Consider the following 23514-nt stretch of genomic DNA (forward strand, 5'->3'; position numbering starts at 1 on the left):
ACAACGGAGGCACGACTAGCCCCTCCTCTTCGAGCACGATCTGAATCAAAACATGAGCATGCGTTAGTTAGAGGACGGATTGTTGCCGGTGCTTAATGCTTATTCCCCCAGCGAAGATTCCAGAATCAATCCGGAGTTGAATGGTTAGTAATGAACACTGTTGCTCAACATAACTCTGAGAAGTTAGTCTATGTTAAGCGCTGTCGCGTTTCCATTACTGATTCGCGCAAAACTTTTGCGATTTTTTTTCTAAATATCGATAAACAACTATTGCGAAATGACGGCGTTTCCATTAACCGATGTTATGCGACTAAAACGTAATTTTTTCCTCTCGCGATCAGTCATTCCAAAAATCATGGCAACGGACGTTGGTAGATTTATATATATCAGCCACCAGACTAGACATTATTATTATTATTATTATCTCCAGGTTCAGGTTGGTGTGTGTTGGTTTTTGTCCACCTCAATCTCCAGGCAGGGCTCTACGCTAACTTTTTTCCCAAGGAGTACATGTGCTCCTAAATTAAAAAAATTTAGGAGCACACAAAGAAATATAGGAGCACAGTGAAAAAAGTTGATTAAACTGCTCAATTCATATGGATTCGTTTTATGATCTTTTTATGAACTTTTTTCAACGCATCAAAGTGGTAGTTGTGTAGGCTGTCAATGGAGGGAAAGAAATCTCAAAATTTCATCAAAAAGTTCTTCATTTGTCTTCCGAAGATGAGTGAAAGTCTTACGGGTTTGGAACGACATGATGGAGAGTAATAAATGACAGAATTTTCTATTTTGGGTGAACTACCCCTTTAATAATTATGCAATTATCATTTTAGCCTTCTTCAAAATATATAAAAAGAATGAACACCTCAATAAAGTATAAAGTGCTAAAAACAAAACAAATGCCCGCTTGCTTTTTTCCTTTGCAGTACTTGCAGGAGGCCTAGGCTACATTAAGTTGTCTTCAAAAATGAGTTTTTGTCGTCTTCCTGTCCTCAGTGTCGACTGATTTGGTCGTAACTTCAGTTTCTGCACTTGGTCTTTTGAGATAATAGGCTTCATACTGTGTTGCGTATCTAGCTAACTAAGTGTTTACTTGACTTTTTTTTATGGTGTAGGGGCCTGTTTACACCTGGTCACTTCATGCGTTTTTACTGATCAAAACGATTCCATTTACACCTAGTCACATACAGTAAGTGTGGTTTCACAAAACTGATATAAATCGGATCTTCTATTCCGGCTATATGCAGATTTAATGTAGGCCTGTGCAGAGTTCACGTCACCAAAAGCAACAGATATGAGCTGCATTTTATTGATCATAAGCTCATTTCAAAATCAGCGATAGGAGAGAGCGACAGCAGCACTGATAACATTAGCCTAATATCATTTCGTTTCTTTACTATTAATGAATATGATTGTGTGTTGAGTGTCTACAACTTACTTTCACTTTCATTTGCGGCAGTTTGCGCGTTGGCTTGATGAATAGATCGCTTATCTGTCGTGATGCGTGTTGCAGTCGCGTCATCATATCTGGCTATAACATGACATATACCCAATAACACGCTCTCACACGTTTATTTTTATCCTCACACGAGGATTCACTTGACCCTCTCACTCAAAATCCAGCAGTTCCCGCACATTCCCACACTATTTCAGCGACTGGCTCATTGGTTGCGAATCGTCGCTCTCATTTGAATAAAGTTAAGCGCGTCATGTTCAAATCGCGCAGTTGCGACCCCGTCCTCTTCCTTGCTTTCCATGTGAAACATTGCGAACCCGTCCTCTTGCTTGCTTTCCATGTGAAATCAATGGTATGCTTCGCTTCACCGCGCTGTTCTAGAACAGCCCGTCACTCGCGCACTGTCCTCGTAAATTATTTTTCAAGCTCGCACATAACTATTTTTAGGCGCAAATGCGAGTGAATTACTCGCACTGTAGAGCCCTGCCAGGTTTGTGTGTGTGTGTGTGTCTGAGTCTGTGTGTGTCCACCTCCAGGTCCAGTTTGGTGTGTGTGTGAGCCTGTGTGTGTCTGAGTCTGTGTTTGAGTGTGTGTGAGTGTGTGTCTGTGTTTGAATCTGTGTGTGTGTCTTTTTGAATGTGTGAGTGTGTGTGAGCCTGTGTTTGAGTGTGTGAGCCTGTGTTTGAGTGTGTCAGTAAGTTTGTGAGTTTCAGTGTGTGTCTTGTGTGTGTGTGTGTGTGTGTGTGTGTGTGTGTGTGTGTGTGTGTGTGTGTGTCCATCTCCAGGTCCAGGTTGGTGTGAGTGTGTCCATCTCCAGGTTTGTGTGCGTGTGTGTGTGTGTGTGTGTGTGTGTGTGTGACGAAATTTGCAACAAGAAGTCTGTGGAGCAGTCATAGCATAGAAAGTGTCTTTAAGTTATCTGACACTAAGTGTTGGCAATGGAAATGTGTACTTGTCACTAAAAATATATGATATATTTATGATATATACATTATATATATATATGATATATTTAACTTAATGTTAAATGCCACGAAGTGTTGGTGAAATAACACATTAGCGGACCGGAGGGAATAATATAATATTTATATATTTTTTATTTTAATTCAACTTCTTGAACAAAATTAATTCAAGCACTTTCCAGGACCTGTCTCTATGTACGTTTATTTGCTAAAACCCTTCCAGGGCCTTGAATTTATAAAAAAAAAAATTAAGATTCACAAACTTAAGGATTTGAAGGACCCGTGGGAACCCTGTCTAAGCAATGTCTGAAACTTTGTATTTTGAGCACTTCTTGCGTTGTTTGGCTTTTCATGACTCGCTTGCTGTATTCCTCATTTGTAAATCGCTTTGGATAGAGGCGTCTGATAAATGACTAAATGTAAAGAAACTGAACAGGCTGGCGCTTGACGATATGCAATTAAGCGAATGGATTAATATTTTTAATAAGTACCCTAGTGAAAAAAACTTTTATTTCATACTAAGCATACTACAAACCCATTAACATACTTACTGACATATTGTTTGAGACTTACTGCTATAAAAATTATAATTAAACTTTATTTGGAGTATTTCTTTATTGCACATGTCTTATAGGGATACTCCACTTTTTTTGGAAATAGGCTCATTTTATAACTCCCCCAGAGTTAAACAGTCGAGTCTTACCGTTTTCGAATCCATTCAGCCGATCTCCGGGTCTGGTGGTACCACTTTTAGCATAGCTTAGCATAGATCATTGAATCGGACAGGACCATTAGCATCTCTCTCAAAAAAAAATGACCAAAGAGTTTCGATATTTTTCCTATTTAAAACTTGACTCTTCTGTAGTTACATCGTTTACTAAGACCGACGGAAAATGAAGTTGCGATTTTCTAGGCTGATATGGCTAGGAACTATACTCTCATTCCTGCGTAATAATCAAGAAACTTTGCTGCCGTACCATGAGTCCAGCAGGCGTAATGATGTGACGCAGCGCCTGAAAATAGGTCTAATAGGTTAGACAAACTTAGTCCCGGTCACGTTGGAAGTTACCGAGCTGGGGACTATTCAGCCTAGAAAATCGCAACTTCATTTTCCGTCGGTCTTAGTACACGATGTAACTACAGAAGAGTCAAGTTTTAAATAGGAAAAATATCGAAACTCTTTGGTCATTTTTTTGAGAGAGATGCTAATGGTCCTGTCCGTTACAATGATCTATGCTAAAAGTGGTACCGTCAGACCCGGAGTTCGGCTGAATGGATTCGAAAACGGTAAGACTCAACTGTATAACGCTGGGGGAGTTGTAAAATGAGCCTATTTCCAAAAAAAGTGGAGTATCCCTTTAATATTAAGCCTAAACTGTGTTTTAACATCACTATTAGTAAGGATAGTATGATCACTGTATAATATCAGTCTTTAAATGCAATATAAATTTTAAGTGTACCTAAAATATACTTGCAATAGTTCCACTTAAGCACAATCAAATATGCTCAAGTATATCTTTAGTTGGACCTTCTGGATAACTAAAGTGCATTAAGTACAAAATTAGCAGACTTTATACCAATTTAGTATACTAACAGTGCGATTGCAGGGTATTTAGATTAAGTACGTAATATGTAAATGTATTTGTGGGGTAATTAGCATAAAATAAATGTATTTAAAATATATTTGTAGTATATTTATTTTTCACTAGGGCAGAGCTGCACAAATAATCGTTAAAAGATCACGATCTAGATTCAATCACCCATCAGATCTTATTCCTACATAACAACGATTCAGCTATGTCTAATGCCTGGTTCAGATTACACGATTTTGGCACGATCCGTTTGACGTAGGGTGTCGTGGGGATTCGTAAACGACAATGGGCGTCGGGAAGCAAGATTCGATCGTTTCATCTCGTATAGTGTGTCATAGTGGGCGACAACCGACTTCGCGTCTGCGATGCTTCACGTCATCACGATAAAAAGACTAGCATGTTTAATTTGTGTGAGTGAGTGAGTGAGAGTGTGTGTGTGCGTGCGAGTCAGTGAGCGCGTGTGCATGAGTGAGTGAGTTTGTGTAAGTGAGTGAGCGAGAGTGTGTGTGTGTGTGTGTGAGTGAGAATGTGTGTGCGTGTGAGTCAGTGAGCGCGTGTGTGTGTGAGTGAGTGAGTTAGTTTGTGTGAGTGAGTGAGTGAGTGAGTGAGAGTGTGTGTAAGTCAGTGAGCGCGTGTGCGTGAGTGAGTGAGTTTGTGTGAGTGAGTGAGAGTGTGTGTGTGTGTGTGTGTGAGTGAGCGAGAGTGTGTGTGTGTGTGTGTGTGTGTGTGTGTGTGTGTGTGTGTGTGTGTGTGTGTGTGCGTGCGAGTGAGCGAGAGAGTTTTCGTGTGAGTGAGTGAGTGAGTGAGTTTGTGTGTGCGAGTGAGTGAGCCAGAGTGAGTGTGTGTATATGTGTGTGTGTGTGTGTGTGTGTGTGTGTGTGTGTGTATATGTGTGCGAGTTAATGTGTGAGTGTGAGACGGCACGCGATGACTGGTCAGAAAGCAACGTGTAGTCTGACATGTTTCTTGTCCATGACACAAGATTTTAGGAGTAAAAATTGCATAATCTGACACATTGACTATCGTAACAGACCAAAATAAATGGTGTAATCTGAACCAGGCATAACATTATCAAGCTAAATGCATGATTCATTTGTAATCACGCTGAATGAACGTACCTCTCCATACTCCTCCAGATCACCCTTGCCCTCTTCCAGTGTAACAAAATCTCCACTTGGCGTCCTGTGAAGAGAAAGCCGACCCTTCTTTGACCTTTTGTTGGGGTCTGCAACAGGATCTTTGAAGACGTTTACCTGTAATTAACAACATCTTATTAATAATAAATCCTACATTTTCTGAATTATGCATACTATATACAAGGTCAGATATATTTCTGTTTCTGTAATAAATAAAAAAAATTGGTATTTTCAGTAATTAAACTGATTGATTAACTGTTAACATTAATGTTTAGGTCTCCGAATACCATGCACACTTAAGCTCATCATAAGTACAATAAAGATGAAGCATGTAATTTCAGCAACACTCGTGTCACGAAATGCTACGGATGCACCGATATGACAATTTTGGCCGATAACCGATAATTCTTTATATTTGAAAGCCGATATTTTGGCCGATAACCGGTAATTCTTTATATTTGAAAGCCGATATATTGGCCGATAAATCTAAACCCAAATTTGTATATAATTTTTGAGAGCCTGATTACAAAAACAAAAGTCTCACCATTAAAAGCCACGTCCCAAACACACAATTATAATGTTTATGTTAAATGTTGCACTACTGTATTTTCCCTTTTTCCAATAATTTTTCAAGCAATTAAAAACCATCATGGCGAACAGTGTGAATCTGAAGTGTCTCAGCTGAAGGAAATAATCCATTATTTATTGTCCTTAAGGCGAGACACGGCAGGCAAAAACATCAGGGTTTTTTTTACAGGTCAATTTTGAGATTTTTGGATATTTGTCTTCAATATCATGTCTTCTTTCAGATTTGTGGTGAAAAAAAGTCCGAAATACACATTTATGTCTTTATTTGACTACACTTTGTCTGTTTGCGTCTGTAGATTTCTCATAAATTCAACAAAAGTTGGCGTTCTTAATGAACACGCTGCTCCGCGATCTCTGTCTGCTCCCTGTCATCACACACACCGCTGGAAAGCTCTCTCTCTCCTGTACAATGCTGTCGGATCCAAATATGGTCATTTCCTTTTTATCAGCAACCAATCGTGAAAGTAAAAGGGCTGAATGCGCAATCTCATTGGCTGATGATACATCTTTAAAGCCCGTTTTCTCAAAATGACTTTTCTCTCATTCTCCAAGTCTGAAATCTCCACTTCAGTAGCACCGATATACACCAAACTTTCCAGTCTTGTACCTAGTTATATTATGAAGACATTTACAGAGGGATTTGTAAATATATTATTCCTAGCCTGATTTATATAACATTTTATTCCCCAAAAAAATGGCGAAACTCTTTTTTTTTAAGGCTATTGACAGTATATTCTGATTTACAGGATAACAAAAGTAGATAACCATAAATCCCTCAGTAATTCCCCCCCCCCCCATCTAATATGTGAACACTCAGATTTGCACTCAAATATATGCAAATGAGCGCATATTTAATTAGATATTGCCTAATTTGCATATTTAAACATTAAATTACAGAAAACTTGTAATACATTTTTTTCTAATCTTAATGTAGGTAATCAACTGGGAAAGTTTCATGGTGATATCTGCTAGTTAAAATGTTTACCCTATTCACCTGTAGTGTTTCGCCTTAATACTGTATATCGGCATTTTCTTATCAGGGCAATAACGATAACATAAAAAATTTACATATATCGGCCGATACCAATATGGTGGTATCCCTACTAAATGCAATAGCTAAATCTGCCATTAGTCGGTACTTACACCCAGTCCATTCGTCACCACATAACTGCACTTAAAAGAGCAGTTGAGCAGATCTCGGGTCAGTTTCTGCAGCAAAGCTCCTCCTGAGCCGAACGAGATGTTCTCGATGCTCCATCTGTGCTTTTTCATGCCCTCTACAATCTGTATTCAACAATCAAACGAGTACAGAATGAGTTTAAACTCAGCAAGAGCATACAGATAGCATAAAGTCTGACATGAGCTGGACATACACACCTCCTGTAAAGTATTGATGTCCACACCGTCACCCTGAATGACTCTGATGTAGGGCGGAAGCACTTTATAGCCTTTAGAGTTCTCAACCGGATGAAATTTCTTTCCTAAAATCTCTAGGACCTGCAAAATAAGACATAATGATCACGACTTTATGTGCGCTGAACAAAAATATTTGCAAATGTGTTCCTAATATGTTCTTATACCTTCAAAATAGGAAATTAATGCACTTCATTTTGAAAGGAATATATATATATATACACAGTCAAACCCAAAATTTATTCAGACACCTTCAATGCTATACTTCATCAAAACATGTTAATGTGAATGTGTACCTTCAGCACTGTGTCTAGAGGGTTTCCTGAATCTGGCCGGACCAGCAGTGGTGCGTCTGCGCTCCTCATCTCGATCAGGCTCCTCAGATCTTCCCCCCAGATCTTCTCACAGGCGTTGTAGATGTCGTAGCTGTCGCTGACGATGGACACGGGGACAGAGGGGAACTGCTTGACAATGTGTTCAAAAGCATCCTTCTCATGGTCCTTTCCCCAGGCAGTGATTGTGCTGCAACACACACACACACACACACACACACGGTCAGTGAGATCAAGAGAGACAAGCTAAATGATTTATTATACTTTAATTATTAGTATAAAATGTATCAATGCTGTAACAATGCTCTAAAATAAAATAAATAAATAAATAAATATATATATACAGTACAGGCCAAAAGTTTGGACACATTACTATTTTTAATGTTTTTGAAAGAAGTTTCTTCTGCTCATCAAGCCTGCATTTATTTGATCAGAAAAAAAGAAAAAAAATGTAATATTGTGATATATTATTACAATTTAAAATAATTGGTTTTCAATTTATTATACTTTAAATTATCATTTATTTCTGTGATGCAAAGCTGACTTTTCAGGATCATTACTCCAGTCTATCACATGATCCTTTAGAAATCATTCTAATATGATGATTCATTATTAAAGTTGGAAACAGTTCTGCTGCTTAATATTTTTTCATAACCTGTGATACTTTTTTTTTAGGATACTTTGATGAATAAAAAAAAAAAAAAAAAGAAGCAAATGTTTTAAAAATAGAAATCTTTTGTAATAACAATATACACTACTGGTCAGTCATTTGGGGTCAGTAAATTTTTTTCTTTCTTTTTTTGAAATAAATCAATACTTTTATTAAGCAAGGATGTGTTAAATTGATCAAAAGTGATAGTAAAGAAGATTTATATTATTAGAAAATATTTTTTTATTTTGAATAAATGCAGTTCTTTTTCACCTTTTATTCATCAAATATATTAGGCAGCAGAACTGTGTCCAACACTCATAATAAATCATCATATTAGAATGATTTCTAAAGGATCATGTGATAGACTGGAGTAATGATCCTGAAAATTCAGCTTTGCATCACAGAAATAAATGATAATTTAAAGTACAATAAATTGAAAACCAATTATTTTAAATTGTAATAATATATCACAATATTACTTTTTTTTTTCTGTATTTTTGATCAAATAACTGCAGGCTTGATGAGCAGAAGAAACTTCTTTCAAAAACATTAAAAACAGTAATGTGTCCAGACTTTTGGCCTGTACTATATATAAAAACACTACTCATAAAACCTGAAGTGCTGATCATACATAGTTTCAGATTTGGAGACTTACCACTAGGTGGCAGCATTGGCAATATATATCAAAGCAAGCCTCATTTCAAAAGCACTACTGAAGCAAAGTGCAAAGTTCCTCTGTTTCTTTGCTGAAGTGTGAGGAAATAAGAAGTGTGTTGATGCTGAACTAACTAACCAGGATGAATTAGACCATGCACCTTATTTTGCAACGTGGAAGTAAGCTAATTTCCTTCAATGAGCGACACTTCTAACTCATTAGCCGTTTTAGGTAAATAGCTAGAAAAACGATTACCTTAATAAATGAAAATAATGTGATAAGAAATACCTGGGGCCGGTTTCACAAAGCTATTTTAGACCGGTCTGTAGTGTTAGACAAGACTAAAATGTGCTCGTAGACTAGTAAAAAAATTAGACACCTTACCCCCAGGCTAACTTATGTTACCTTGGCAACCAGCAGTAACAATCAGTTACATTACAAACAGCCAAAAGAAAAGGGAAAATGGCTCATAATTTAAACATTTCTTCTTGTTACTACATTCTCCGCTAAATTTCCCAGGTAAAATGTCCTTGTAACTGTTAAACTCCTCCAACAAACACATATTATCCGCTGGGGTAAACTGCACTGAGCGGTTGAATGCGCTTACTTGATCCGCCATGTTTTTTGTTTTGAAAAGTGTCTTATTTTACCCAGAATGCATTGCAGTGTAGTCCTACTTAAGATAGTCCGAGTCTTAAGTGCTTTGTGCAACGGTCTGATTTAGATGTCTATCTGAAGTCTTGACTATCTACTATATCTAAGCCATGTCGTTTCACCTGTGTTCCGCAGCTGGTACCGAATAACCAGGAACCGGGTCTTTGGTGCCGTAGTACTTCTTGATAACACCGATCCCGGCCACAGTGTCTGTTCCTTTGAAGTTTACCAAGTGTGCAGATGCGCCGATACCAGCCGTCTGAAAGAGAGACACGAGTTTAAACGCATTGCTAGTGCAGAAATGACACCACTGAGAGAAAAGGACAGGGTGGAGGATGTTTGATATGTTCTGTATGCATTTAATGCTTGGTATTTACAGTATATGAGTAAGGAGATACTTTAGACTTGGATAGAGTCTCATCTTAAGCTGTGTCCGAAACCACTCCCTATCCACTATATAGTGCACTATATCGGGTGTCGGACACTTTTACCCACAATCCTCTCTGAATTCGAGTGTACATTCGATGTACACTTGCTGAAGCACTATTTCCCACAATCCAATGCGGAGAGAGGACTGAGCGCGCGTGAAAGTGCGGTAGCGAGCAAGTTTAAACCAGAGATTACTTTACAGCTTTCTTATTTCTGCTTTAACATTTATTTCATACTAGTTTTATTATTATTTTTTTCATTTTTTTATTAATCATTACTTGAATAAAACATTAAAATATTGAGACAATATTATATAGATGAATTTTAAAAAGGTAAATTATATAGGTAGCCTATATTATTTTTGTATTAAAATATATGATTTAGAGCATTAACTCAATGTAATGTGTTTTACTAACAGCCAGGTGTTTTAATAATTTGTGGCATTGTTGTTAACTCGTTAAACTGTAAGGAAGAGATGATAATTTGGTGGATGATTTAAAAATATTCGTTAATCATCTGTAGGTGCGTATTAATTCGCATGTAATACTCATAACGGTCACCTGAGGGCGCTCAACGACCACGTCATCTGTGAGCGTGAAAGTTTCTAACAATTTAAATCGACGGAACTACAAAGCTGGCACGGAGGTATATATAATTACAAAATAAAGCCATTATGATTGTTAATGTTGTAAGTAACATGTAAGATAAAAGGAGTTTTATCACTACGTGTGACGAAGCCGTTTCTCCGACGCACAGTGTAAACGTCAGCATCACAATTCACTCACTTCATTTCGTTCACTCCTTGCAGATGTAGTGCACTCAAATGCCATACACTATATAGGGATTAGTGAATGAGTGAACGAGTGAGCGGTTTCGGACACAGCTTTAGACATTCCAACTATGTACTACTAACCCAATGAATCTGGTCTATATGACCAACGTGGTACTTAAAGGATAATTCCGGTATTTAGCACTTTGAGTCTCTTTTCTGGTTTGTTTTGGATGAACTAGAGTGGTGGACACAGAAATGTTGACGATGGGTCCTGTCTCGACTTTTTGACTCGTTTAGAATCGCCTTTGACCGCTTCAGAGTGGCTGTCTACGAGCATGCACAAACATGTCCTTAAAACAACCATTAACGTTCGTTTTCTGTGCAACTCACCGAGTGGTTAGCGGTGTTCATTGATGTTCCAAAACAAGTAGCGTAGCGAAATAGTTTGTCGTGTTTTATTTGGCATTTTGTAAAATCCCATTGATTTCTTTTGGAGGACTCATTGCTCGTTGATATTACGGCGCTACAGACTCAAATATCGAGTGGAAGTTTATACGCGGTTGTGAGGTATCTGATAAAAAATAGTTCCACTATAGCAAATAACACGGATTGAAATCATACATTGCGTCGATATATTTGTTTTTAATCATCAACGAACACCACTAAACCACTCGGTGAGTTGCACAGTTTTGAAAACGAATGTTAATGGTTGTTTTAAGGACATGTTTGTGCATGCCCATAGCCAGCCACTCTGAAGCGGTCAAAGGCGATTCTAAACGAGTCAAAAAGTCGAGACAGGACCCATCGTCAACATCTCTGTGTCCACCACTCTAGTTCATCCAAAACAAACCAGAAAAGAGACTCAAAGTGCTAAATACCGGAATTATCCTTTAAATCAGATTTGTGGGGTTTGGTTAAAAGCTTTTAGCACTTCACCTCTTGAGATGAAACCCCTCTGTAGCCGAAGTCGTGCAGTTTATACTCCAGTCCAACCAGGCTTCCTGACGTTTCCATGAGATATTTGGCCAGAATCTTCTTCTGCTCTCGTGAGTTAGTTGCGACGGTGATGGGATACCAGGACTGAACCAGGATAGTCTGTGAAGGAGACAAACGCATCATTTCAACTAGGGAAGAAAAATGCGATATGCGATAACTCATTAAATAATGCGATATTTGATACGATAATGCTTAAAGTGTGTAAAATAAACGTAAATTTACGTTTTTACTTTAAAAAAACACAGTAATATTGTGAAATATTATGACAATTTAAAATAAATGTTTTCTATTTTAATATATTTTAAACTGTAATTTATTCCTGTGATCAAAGCTGATTTTCAGCATCATTACTCCAGTCTTCAGTGTCACATGATCCTTCAGAAATCAGTATAATATGATGATTTGATGCAAGAAACATTTATGATTGTTATCAATGTTGAAAACAGTTATTTACATTTTTATTTCATGATGCTATGATGAATAGAAAGTTCAAAAGAACAGCATTTATCCGAAATCTAAAGCTTTTGTAACATTAAACACTACCGTTCAAAAGTTTGCGGTCAGTAAGAATTTTAATTTTATTTTTGGGGGAAATAAATAAAATAAATCAATACTTTTATTCATCAAGGATGAGTTAAACTGATCAAAAGTTACAGTAAAGACATTTATAATGTTAGAAAATATTCTATTTTAAATAAATGCTGTTCTTTTGAACTTTCTATATTCATAAAAGAATTTTGAAAAAAAATTGTTCACAACAGTTCAACATTGATAATAATAATGAATGTTTCTTGAGCATCAAATCATCATATCAGAATGATTTCTGAAGGATCATGTGACACTGAAGACTGGAGTAATGATGCTGAACATTCAGCTTTGATCACAGGAATAAATTACAGTTTCAAATATATTAAAATAGAAAACAGTCATTTTAAATTGTCATAATATTTCACAATATTACTGTTTTTTTAATTGTTTTTTATCAAATAAATGCAGCCTTGGTGAGCAGAAGAGACTTATTTTAAAAACATAAAAAAAATCTTACTGACCCCAAACTTTTGAACGGTAGTGTACATTTGCGGTATTTCGATAATTTGGATATATTGTGCAGCCCTAATTTCAACATTTCCCCTTAGCTATTACCACACAATTGTGTTTAATTAGCATTCTGTACTAGGAGTGTTGTGTGTTTTTAGTTTGTGTAACTGTTTCTTGCAGCTGTTGTTGAACCCATGAACCTTTCCGGTGTGTGTTTTCTCTAATGCAGCTTCTGTATCATCACATTTTTTGGAACTTAAAAATGAAGCTAGTGCTAGTTTAGTCAGTTTACTTTTTCCCCGTGTGTAGTCAGCTGGAACATGAATCCAAAAACAACCAAAAGACCCGCTTCATGCCACCCGAGTGCTTGGGAAGTGTCACACAGTCAACACAGAGGGTTTGGTATGAGGGGATGCCAGGAAATGTTATCATACTGCACACAGTAACTGATAATAAGCACATGACGCTCTTTGGACACAAGAACATCAGAGTGTCCCAATCACATGGACTCAATTCAACAGCTCATGTGAAATGAGACTTTTGGACATTGATTATAAAGGCATTAAATTTGTTTCAAACCACTGTTAACTTCTGAATCTGCAGCAAGATAGTGATCTTATACGCATGTCGTAGCAGAATGTGTGTCGCCAATTAACATCGCAATCTATTTTACTTCAATAACTGGATGTATTCAATGAGGGACATAGGGAAATGTAGGGCGAGACTTGATTTTATCTATCAGGAACTGACTGGATCATGAGAAGTGGGCATTCTGTATTACAATAGAGTATTCTGGTTAACATTATTCAATAGCTCACACAACCTAATAAATTGATGTAAATTAAACACAGTCTTTTCCAGAGTAAGAATAACATGAAAAACAATGCACTGATGAATTGTGCATCATAAGATCAGGAAAATCAGGACAAAAAAAGAGTCTATTGCGTAAAAAAAAAAAAAAAAGAGATTATAAAAAAAAATATTAATAATAATAATGTTAATAATAATTGTAATTTACAGAATACAGTAAAAATGCAATACTAATATTTATGGCTTAATATCTTTGCGTTCAAGCGTTATTAAATAGAGCTTTTATTTTGGCAGAAAACCACAGGAACACCTTAAGGCTATTTTTGGCAACATATTTATAAACTATTGTCATTTCACATTTGGGAAAATGGTTGCATGTTGCGTTCTCAAATGCACATTATGAGTGGCCCAAACTCGCAGCAGCTTGCCAGACTATACATCCATATAATTAAATTGCAACCTCTGCGATTTGATAATCGTCAATAACTGTTTTGTGTACTCGCCAACATTGATTTTTACTCAGATGTGGCATGCATTAAGCAGCAAATGGGGTCAATTCTGTTTTCACATTGACTTAAAATGATACATCTGCAAGCTAGCGCAATAAATACCGAATTCATCTGACTGACGGCTATCAAAGTAATCCAATTCGGCTTTCTTGCATCAATCAGGTGCAATGATCTGTGTGTTTACTGCGTCTTCAGCAAGTATACAAGAGTCTTGGATCAACACAGCCCACAAATCTGACTTTGTGCAGAGATGTGCGTCTTGTAAAGCCGAACTATGACCTATATGTGACTATCACAAATAAGAGGTTCTCTCCAGCCTCATGACACTACAGATGACCGCTGGAATGGGAGTGAAGGTTTAAGAGAAGCTTATACTAAATATTTTAATTATCAGTATAATGTCGCCTTGCGAGTCTGAAAAGTCTCCAATCAGTTGAGTTATTAGTAAGCATCAGTGCCTTCCCATGGCCATCATAAAAGACGTAGACGTGTGTTTACAATCTCCTGAATTCACTGGAGAATAGATATGTGGAGCCAAGGGCGCACACACACACACACACACACACACACACACACACACACACACACACACACACAGTCTAAATTTACCATCTTCACATGACATGTTTGCCATACATTCAAAGCCATCTGTAAAAGGAAACCGACCTCTTACTCAATTAAAGCTGATTTGAATATACAAATGACAAAACTAACGACCTTTCCCTCGGTGACAGGTGTACTAGATCACCATGACTGGTTGTCAGCAGCATGACTCAGCAGGTTTGATGCTAAACCCTATTGAGATGTTTGGGCGTGAGTTGTGTGGCATGTCACTGTTTACACGGTCTATCACAGGACGTTTGACAGGAATAGTCCGATCCATGACATGGAAAGTTTTTAAAACGCTGTAGTAATTACAGTGAAAAACGTAAACCGTCTAATAAGTCCAATTATATATAATTCCTCTGAACCAGAAGAGGATCACGCTGCCAAACGGACACCCTTACTGTTTACTCCACTAGTGGTTCGTGAATTCTGTGTGTTCTGAGGCTAATATACAGGGCCAAATTAATTATGAATCTTATTTTGTATTTTGGAAATATATTCTAAATAGTTAAGATTGAAATGCAGTTTCAAGGCTGGCATTTAAAATGGATTTCGGAATAATAATCTTTATATGTTAAACTAGTGTTGTCAAAGTACCGGTACTTCAGTACCAAGTCAGTACTGAAAATGTGACGATACCAGCATTTCTGTAGTACCGGGTATATTCGGTACCCACTAATAGGAGCTGCTTTAAGTCGCTTCCGTGTTTTTATCTAAGCGCGGGGCTCCAGACTAACTTTTTTACTTGGAGCACTGTCTGTAGCCGACATATACCACGATATATATATATATATATATATATATATATATATATATATATATATATATAGTGTCTGTGTATATTAAACTGCAAAAAGACTATTTAAATATTAACCTGCATGTTCTGCTTGTCTCTGTGTGAATGAATGGCACAGACGCGCAGTTTCATTTACCTCACACACACACACACACACACACACTGAAGCACGAGTGACGCTCGCGCTGTTTTTAGTCTCTGCTGCCTCACGATATGAGGACATGATGAAATTCATCTCCAGAGCCACTCTGAGAGTCACTTCATGAGCATTTTACCGTTTAATTTGAGAAAAAAAACTATCGTCATATCATACACACACACAGAAACTCAAAGGTCTTCACGGCAACCCGTCAAAATAAAAGTTCGGTTTAACTTGAAGAAATTGACAGAAATAATTAGGCTACTGTACAGTAGATTTGGCGAAGTCTCAATATTTACGTTTAAACAGCATGTAGCCTTTAATGCTTATACCGGTATGTATTATTTACTTATGATTACCGTCATAAATAAAGTCATTGAACTGAATTTAATATTTTTTTCAAATAGTTAAATAAAATAGAAAAATAGTTCCAACAGATTTTGCTGTGGTACCGTAAAATTTTAATGGTATCGGTACCGACTACTGGAATTTTGGTACCGTGACATCCCTATATTAAACAAATAAAAACGTATACCTGGAATGCAAAGTAAGTATCTTTGGATAAAAGCGTTGGATGAATATAGAAATAACTGTAGGGATGAGTTTAAGGGTCATGACTCACCTCGACCCAGTTAGTGAGCCAGTAGCACTCCGGATCGGTGCTTTCTACGGTGAACAACACATTCCCACGCGGGATAACACTTCCCTCCGGCACAGCCTTAATCTCGATGGGCAGGTGACCCTTGTATTTCTGCAGTGATGTCACATAAGAGATGTTAATGAACGTTCAGCATAGACGGAAAAATCAGAGAGACGAGTTTCTCCGTACCTCCAAAATGTAATTCCATCCCTTTTCGTTGAATACATCATCCTGAAAGTGTTCCCGGTAGACCTCCTTTGCTTCCTGGATCTTCTCTGGTGTGACAACCTGTCCTGTGAGTGCAAAAAGAGAGGGGACAACTGTAAGACTAGCGTAACAAAGAAAGTGGCGGGACAATACAGGAATAAAACGACTGTAAGAGAGGGTGGGAAGTTTGCGCCCCTGTTTGCACACGTATAATTGCACACTTTCCTACATTCCTTGCATTATTGCATTAAGGGAAACTTCTATGCTCACAGTGAAGCTTTGTCTTACCAATATCATGCATAATGTTGCTACAAACTGTCTTAAAGGCACAGTATCCTTAAAGTACTCATTTAGCAGATGCTCTGACTTACAAATGAGAACTAGATTAACACTACCAATGTAAAGCAGTGCAAGGCTTTATGTTTTATGTGGGAATACACGCTTGTTATTGGTATATTTTGTCATGCATCAAAACAAATGATGATCCTCCAATCAAGTATCTCTGCAACATGTCACAGCTAAGACTAAAAAAACGAATTTCACTTGTTTTTCTGAACAAGAACATGTGAAACTTGACTGTCACTATGTTGATGTGCACCAATAATGCGATTATTACCAATAATCAGATTAAGCAGTGAGACACGAGAAAACCTCTTCACTTCTCTTTACATGCAATTTAAATTATTCAGATTATTTGCTAAGAAGTGTGGTTATTTTTACCGCCATTATTCTCATACCTCACAACACAAATTATGAACTTGCATATAGTAGGCGAGTTACTAGCCAGTTTTAATCTACTTGTCTTACATCAAATGCAAAACACATTTCTATGGACGTTTTGGATATTATTCGGCGTCGCGATGAACATAGCAATGTAACTGGGGTTGCAAGGCTTTCTCTGTATGAAGATAAGGAGCAGAGAGTTGTGTTTTCGGAGTGGAGGGAAAGCTTCACAATAATGTCACTGAGTTCATTCATGAAGTTGTATGAGCAACACACGGCATCTTCTGTATGTCCGCGCGCGTGCGCTCTGCTCAGGGCGGTAATAATGCGATTACGGTGTTTCCATTGCGACTAAAATTGGTGTACGCAACATTTAATGCAATTATGGTTACTACGATTATAAGCTTAATCACATTAGTTTGATTAATAAAGTTTAATTGCCAAACTCCCAACACAATGGCATTATGATTGTGCATGCAAGTGTACTTATTATAGCAGACTTTATATATACAATATGTTCATGTTTTATTAATTTAATGCATTCTGAAACCTTTATTGGTGTAGTAAATAAATAAATTAGTTAGTTGAAATTGAAAAATTCACAAACGTATGATATCTCTTGTTTTTAACTTATAACTTTTGACTAAACAATCATTTGTTTCAATTGTTTGTGTTTTTTTTTTTTAAACACATTTACTCAAAATGTCTGTAATTAAAGTATGGAAACACTATAACATCATCGCTGCTTGAATCTTTAAATTCCTTAAGTATCAAGTTTACAAAATGATCTGCAAAGCAAATGCTGAGGGTTAGAAATTTAGAACGAAGTGTAAAACATTCAATGCATAAACAACTGATGAAAGGAAGACAGCAATAGAAGTAACTTGAGTATTTACTGTATTAGTCTACCAAATATGAAGTATCTCGACTAAAGCTGTGAAACAGACTGGTTCGGGCAGTCTTTTGTGGGTTAAAGAGCAGATGCTCTATTGTCTCGTTTCATTCAATAGCACAATTTCTAAAGCCTTCACCCCAGCGCACCATGAAATCCTTTACAGTGTAAAAATAGACAAAATTCCTTTATAAATGTGGCATATTTGATCGGCATGCAAGAACAACAACAACCTCAAACTAGACTGCTAGTCTTGCACTCAAACCGCCTCTTCGTGCTGCTATTTTCTTACACTATAACTCTACCGTCAAGTTCGGTCATTAAACACTGGCTCCATCACGAGAAAGTCATTTTTTTTTTCCTTCTGTTGGAACAAACAGAGTTATTATTTTTCAGTCTGCTTATGAGCAGAATGAAGCAAACTGACTGTACGTGTGGAGGGAAGGCTGCATACTTTAGCATGAACACAACCCAAAAATTACCCGCGGGTCTGCGTCATCCATTTACAAGTTAAATCAGCATTGGCGACCACGTCCAACGTACCTTTTAAGTATTTGTTGAGAATATACTGAAGCCCATAGAAGACCGTCTTGTCGTATTTGACTTTTCTGAGCTTGGTAGAGTCTGTCCTCTTCTCACGGCACTCAAAGTAGGAATACACCTTACTAGTGTTGGGTGGGTACTGTTTGTAATGCGTGACCTGCAAGAAAGAAAAATTCATATTATATATTCAATTAAAAAAAAGCAACATAACTCCTCACGCTGTTCCGCTGGCACTGCTCTGTTGAATTGGCAAATATGGTAATGGATGTGAACAACCCTGTGTCAACACCATTTCTTGTAATTCAGTCAGATGCTGGGTTTGACTCTAGCTTGTCTGCCAGACATCCAGCACCAAATTACACACATTATTAGACAGACATCACTGCTATTATTGTGTTAAATGTTGGCATGCAGCTCATCCTAGACAGTTTATGCTACGGACAAGAATGATACCTCAAATGATGCAGCTTACTAAAAAGGGGTGGACTTTAAGGTGTGCAATATCATGATTTTAGATCGTGAATGATTAAATGTATCCGAGAGAGACCGTAGTGTCATGCTACAGAGCTGCAGTTCTGACACCCCGTCCCAAAATACCGCAAAACGCAACATACATTAGCATCATACGTTTAGCAACGCTGCTGTAGGGTCATGCATACGTGACATTGCACTTCTTCTCCATCACGCCAGTTTATTATTTGCATTATAAACCATCCAGATACAAACGCTGCTGTCGGTTAATAAAGATCCGGCTCGATTGGACTCTTGTCTATTAAAAGTGTTAAAAGTCCCCCTGAGGTAAAAAACAAGCTTTTAATGTTGCTTATATGTCAATGTGGTAATGCTTTTAGACAAACCATTTGTAAATTCATAAGTCGACACCATTGCTGAGTATTTTCTCCTTAAAACTGCAGTGAATCAAAGACAGTCTCAAAAACACGGTTTGAAATCGCTGGTGTTTCTGACATCACAAACTACCCTGTAACCAATCAGATCAACGTGTGATCGTCAACCAGTGGATCTCTGAGCTGAGTGAGTGAGTGAGTGGAGGCGGGGCTCATTTGCATATTCATAGAACTGCGCATACTGAATGAGGCAAGGATTTTTTATACATTTACACAGTACGTTTTTTTATGAACTTACACAGTATTGTGCAATAAAAGGCTGTAGTTATGTAGGCTATTTATTTGTTGAATATCTGTTAGCATAGCAACAATCCACAACAGAATCATGGAGGTATTTTGCATTTAGCAACGTTTTCTTCCGATAATTAAAAAAAATCCAGTTTGCCCTCTTGCTCTTCAAAGAGTTGTGATATAAATACACCCTATGCCGAGAACGTGACTACAGTTACACAAGATATCAAACAGACAACCTACTTAAGCTCACTTCTGATATTTTGTGCATGCTGACCTTTCCCTGGCAGTTTTTGGCTGTTCTCCTGTGCACAGGCCAGCCTGGGAAAGGTTACACACTCATGGCTTTGCCTGACAGCTACAGTGGCTGTTCCCCTGCAACCCCGAGGGTGAACTTCAGGAAGCTCTTTCTCCCAAAGGGCAGAAGTCCTTGTGGAGCAGCAGCCGTGGAAGTCCTGGACTGGATGCCCTTTCCCTTCTGGAAAAGGCCGTTCATGTGAACAGCTGCATGTGGTCCAGGCATGCGCAACAACTGGCTGTGTGCGCGGAGGACATGCCACAGAATTGGCTTCAGATCAAGGAAACCAGCCACGGATTCAGCTTGGGAGGTTGTACAAGCAGTCATTTTAAGGTGTGGCAAACTGAAATGAAAGTAAAATATTGTGAACAAATTGTAAAACTGAACCATCCAGATCTAATCTGATGTTCCCCAAGTGGACCCATTAGTCAGAAATGGACTGAAATCTCCTGGAGGCTGAGCGATTAACCAGCATTTATTTTTAATTAAATTTTGGCTTAAAACGCATTATGAAAACACAATAATAGAGATTAAACGATTCCTTTAAAGCGGTACACTTTTGGCACTCCTTAATGTGCAAATCACTCAAATCATGTGACATGAGTGACTGTCGTTAAATGCGGTATATTGGTGCTTGAGTTAAAAAGAGTTATTAATCTCAAGCGGCTTTCTGTGCACGAGCTCCGAGATGGAGCTAAATCAGCTAAATATGCAGACAAGCGAAGTATACCTACTTTGGGTTTCGGATAAGTGCCTAAACGGTCAAATACTAACGAAAATAAGGCGAGCATTGTCATAAACACAGGCAATAATGTCTCAAGTGGACATAGACAGTTAGGAAAGAAATCGGATGCGTGTCAGTATATTGGATCCGTGCATTTGGTCTTAAAGGGACAGCAGCCTAATATCCCTGCTGCCATCTGTGTCATTAATGTTAATCTAACAAAAGACAGAGAACAGTAAAAATTAACTATAAAAACTGTATAATTTACATTTATTTCAATTAGTATGACAGTATCAGATTCATTATGTCATTTGCAATGCTTCATGGGAGTGAACGGACACTGCTGAACTCTTGAACACTCGTTCTTGAGCTTTCTATGACCACTGAAAAATCCTGTGTGCTCTATTTCTCCGACCTGGATGTTACTCCATCTATATTCAAACATGAAATATTAAACCAAGCCCCTCTTTAATTCCTGATGTAATTTTCTTCCTTCCTTCTCACCACCTCTTGTTCTAAATGTCAGTTGCTTCTACAGTTTCATGCTGTTTCTATGTGAGCCAAAACTGTGAATGGAGTGTAAATGTCAAACAAGAGTAGCATCACAAGTAGTGGTCGAACGATATATCACCAAGGCCGATATTTGGCATTTTTTAAATATCGGCATCGGCCGTTAAGTATTTCTGATTGGCCGATGTGTTGGAAGCGGGACTTTTATTTTGGCAGCGCTCCAGACATTTATTTTGACGGGCGGCGCTGAGAAGAGAACGGCAGCGCCTGATCACACAGCACTCACTCACATTCCCCATCTTCATTAGTTTACGATCTCTGTCAGTCATATCTAATACTTTGTTAGACAGAACTGGTAAATAAAGGAAGTAAATGCTATGCGAAAAAGTAAAGCGTTTGCTTTTATATTATTTGTAACAGAAAAGGCAAACAATCAGGCTAAAATACCTTCTCATTTACCGTCAAGGTTCAGCAAATGCGCATCTACGTCATTTAAACAAATCTCTGAATATCTAATAAACATTTAATTTCACAAACATTGCAGATTTAATGGAATCCAGCTGTGATATCTTGTGAAGTGTGCATTTGTAGCCTGATAAACGTGTTACTGCGAGTGACGGTGCGAAGTGAGTGAATGTGAACAGAAGATCAGCTTCACAGGAGATGCGATCGAAAAACTTTTTAAAATATGCTGTGCTATAGGCTATCCAGTTGCCCACTGTGTCATATTCATATCGTTTTCACTGTGTGCTAGTGTTGTCACGGTACCAACATTTCAGTATTCGCCATTCGGTACCAATACCAGTGAAAATCCACGGTTCTCGGTACCAATTTCGGTACCAAAGGGCTAGAAATCAATAAATTCTTTGCTGATACTTCCTCGTCATCATGGAGAGCGCAGTTCGCACCGTTTCAAAAATAATCGAACGAATCTCCGCCTGAAAATTACAACCCGACCCGACCCGGGTCACCCGGCCCGTGGCTTTTAAAGCCCGGACCCGATGTAACCCGACACATCAACATGAATTATCTGCCCGAACCCGGCCCGCGGCCCGACGCCACGTCGGAATTTTTTTTTCTCATACACGTATTATCATGACCAGCAGACGCGAATTCAAATCAACCTTTAATGTTCACGCCTTTTAACAATACAAACAACTGAAACAATAAACTTTAAATATATAAATAGGCTGTAGTTGCGACGGTGAATTCACCTGCGGCAAGTTTACTTTTCACCAACTCCATCTTCTTCTCTCCAGGGTAAAGGCTTGCACGCAGCGGCGTCTGCCCCCGCCCCTCTCCATGATGCACGTTGCACGCAGCAGCCAGACTTTCTTTACGGTGAACAACAGCGATGATTAATAAATGTTTTTTTTTTTTTACTGAGCGGAAAAGATTAAGCCCGAGGTCCGACCCGACCCGAGTCATTTGCTTATATTTTCGACCCGAACCCGCGGGTCCCGTCGGGTTTGTCGGGCCGACCCGACCCGTTGAGAACTCTAATATGAGGATCCTTTTTCAAATACAAGGTCAATATTGATTTTCACTAATGACAAAACAACAAATGATCCGTGAATTTATATGGAACTAATCTTTAAAAGCTTTCCATCTTTACTCTCCTCATGTAACGTTGCATTCGGAGATCGACAAGTTTCTCCTTTCCACAAGCGCTTGCTCTCCCGTGGCGTCTGTCGTTGCTATGCAACCATGAACATAGGCGTGCCTGGAAAACCGAGCGCGCCGCGTCGCTTCTATTATGAGCGTGCTTGCCGCGCGCCTACATTTGGAATAACGAATCTGCATGTGTGTCTCTTTCCTCCTTTCTTATCAACAAGTGGATTTACAGCCACCACATCAGCAGCACCGCCGGTCGCCATGTCTCAGTGCTTTAATAAAGAGGACGCGCAACTGCACGCGCTCAGTGCATGCGTGCATTAGAGCTTAGATCGGGCCCAACAAATCAAGCCCGACCCTACCCGAGCCCGATGTGTCCGAGCCCGGCCCGGCCCGACACGTTCACTGTAATTATGAGCCCGAGCCCGATTTAAACCCGACCATTTTTAATATGTGGGCCGTTATAACCAGGGGCGGCGCCAGGATTTTTTTTTAACCCAGGTGCTGCTGTGCTAGATCATTTAGGCTACAGGGGGGAGCTGCGCAGTTATATATATTATATAAATACTATTAATAAATGAGCAAAAATTGGCCATTCAATATTAAATATTCAATTATTTTAATTATCACAATTAAAGTTTTAATTTTATTAAATTGGACAAGCACAACATTCAGCATTCAATCTTCTTAAA

General features: G+C 38.3%; 1 protein-coding gene across 1 annotated transcript in view; it reads right to left on the reverse strand.

Annotated features, from left to right (window-relative positions):
* nampt1 (nicotinamide phosphoribosyltransferase 1) overlaps positions 1-23514 on the reverse strand; it is a 34503-nt gene that overhangs the window by 4263 nt on the left and 6726 nt on the right. The window contains exons 2-10 of the mRNA XM_082166812.1: positions 18541-18697; positions 16365-16468; positions 16158-16286; positions 11578-11736; positions 9563-9699; positions 7444-7669; positions 7112-7231; positions 6878-7018; positions 5129-5263 (exon numbers count right to left, since the gene is read on the reverse strand). Of these exons, the coding sequence (XP_082022938.1) occupies positions 5129-5263; positions 6878-7018; positions 7112-7231; positions 7444-7669; positions 9563-9699; positions 11578-11736; positions 16158-16286; positions 16365-16468; positions 18541-18697 (1308 nt within the window). The remainder of the gene's footprint in view (positions 1-5128; positions 5264-6877; positions 7019-7111; positions 7232-7443; positions 7670-9562; positions 9700-11577; positions 11737-16157; positions 16287-16364; positions 16469-18540; positions 18698-23514) is intronic.

This window comes from Leuciscus leuciscus (genome assembly GCF_965113295.1).
Source record: "Leuciscus leuciscus genome assembly, chromosome: 4".
Taxonomy (NCBI): Eukaryota; Metazoa; Chordata; class Actinopteri; order Cypriniformes; family Leuciscidae; genus Leuciscus; species Leuciscus leuciscus.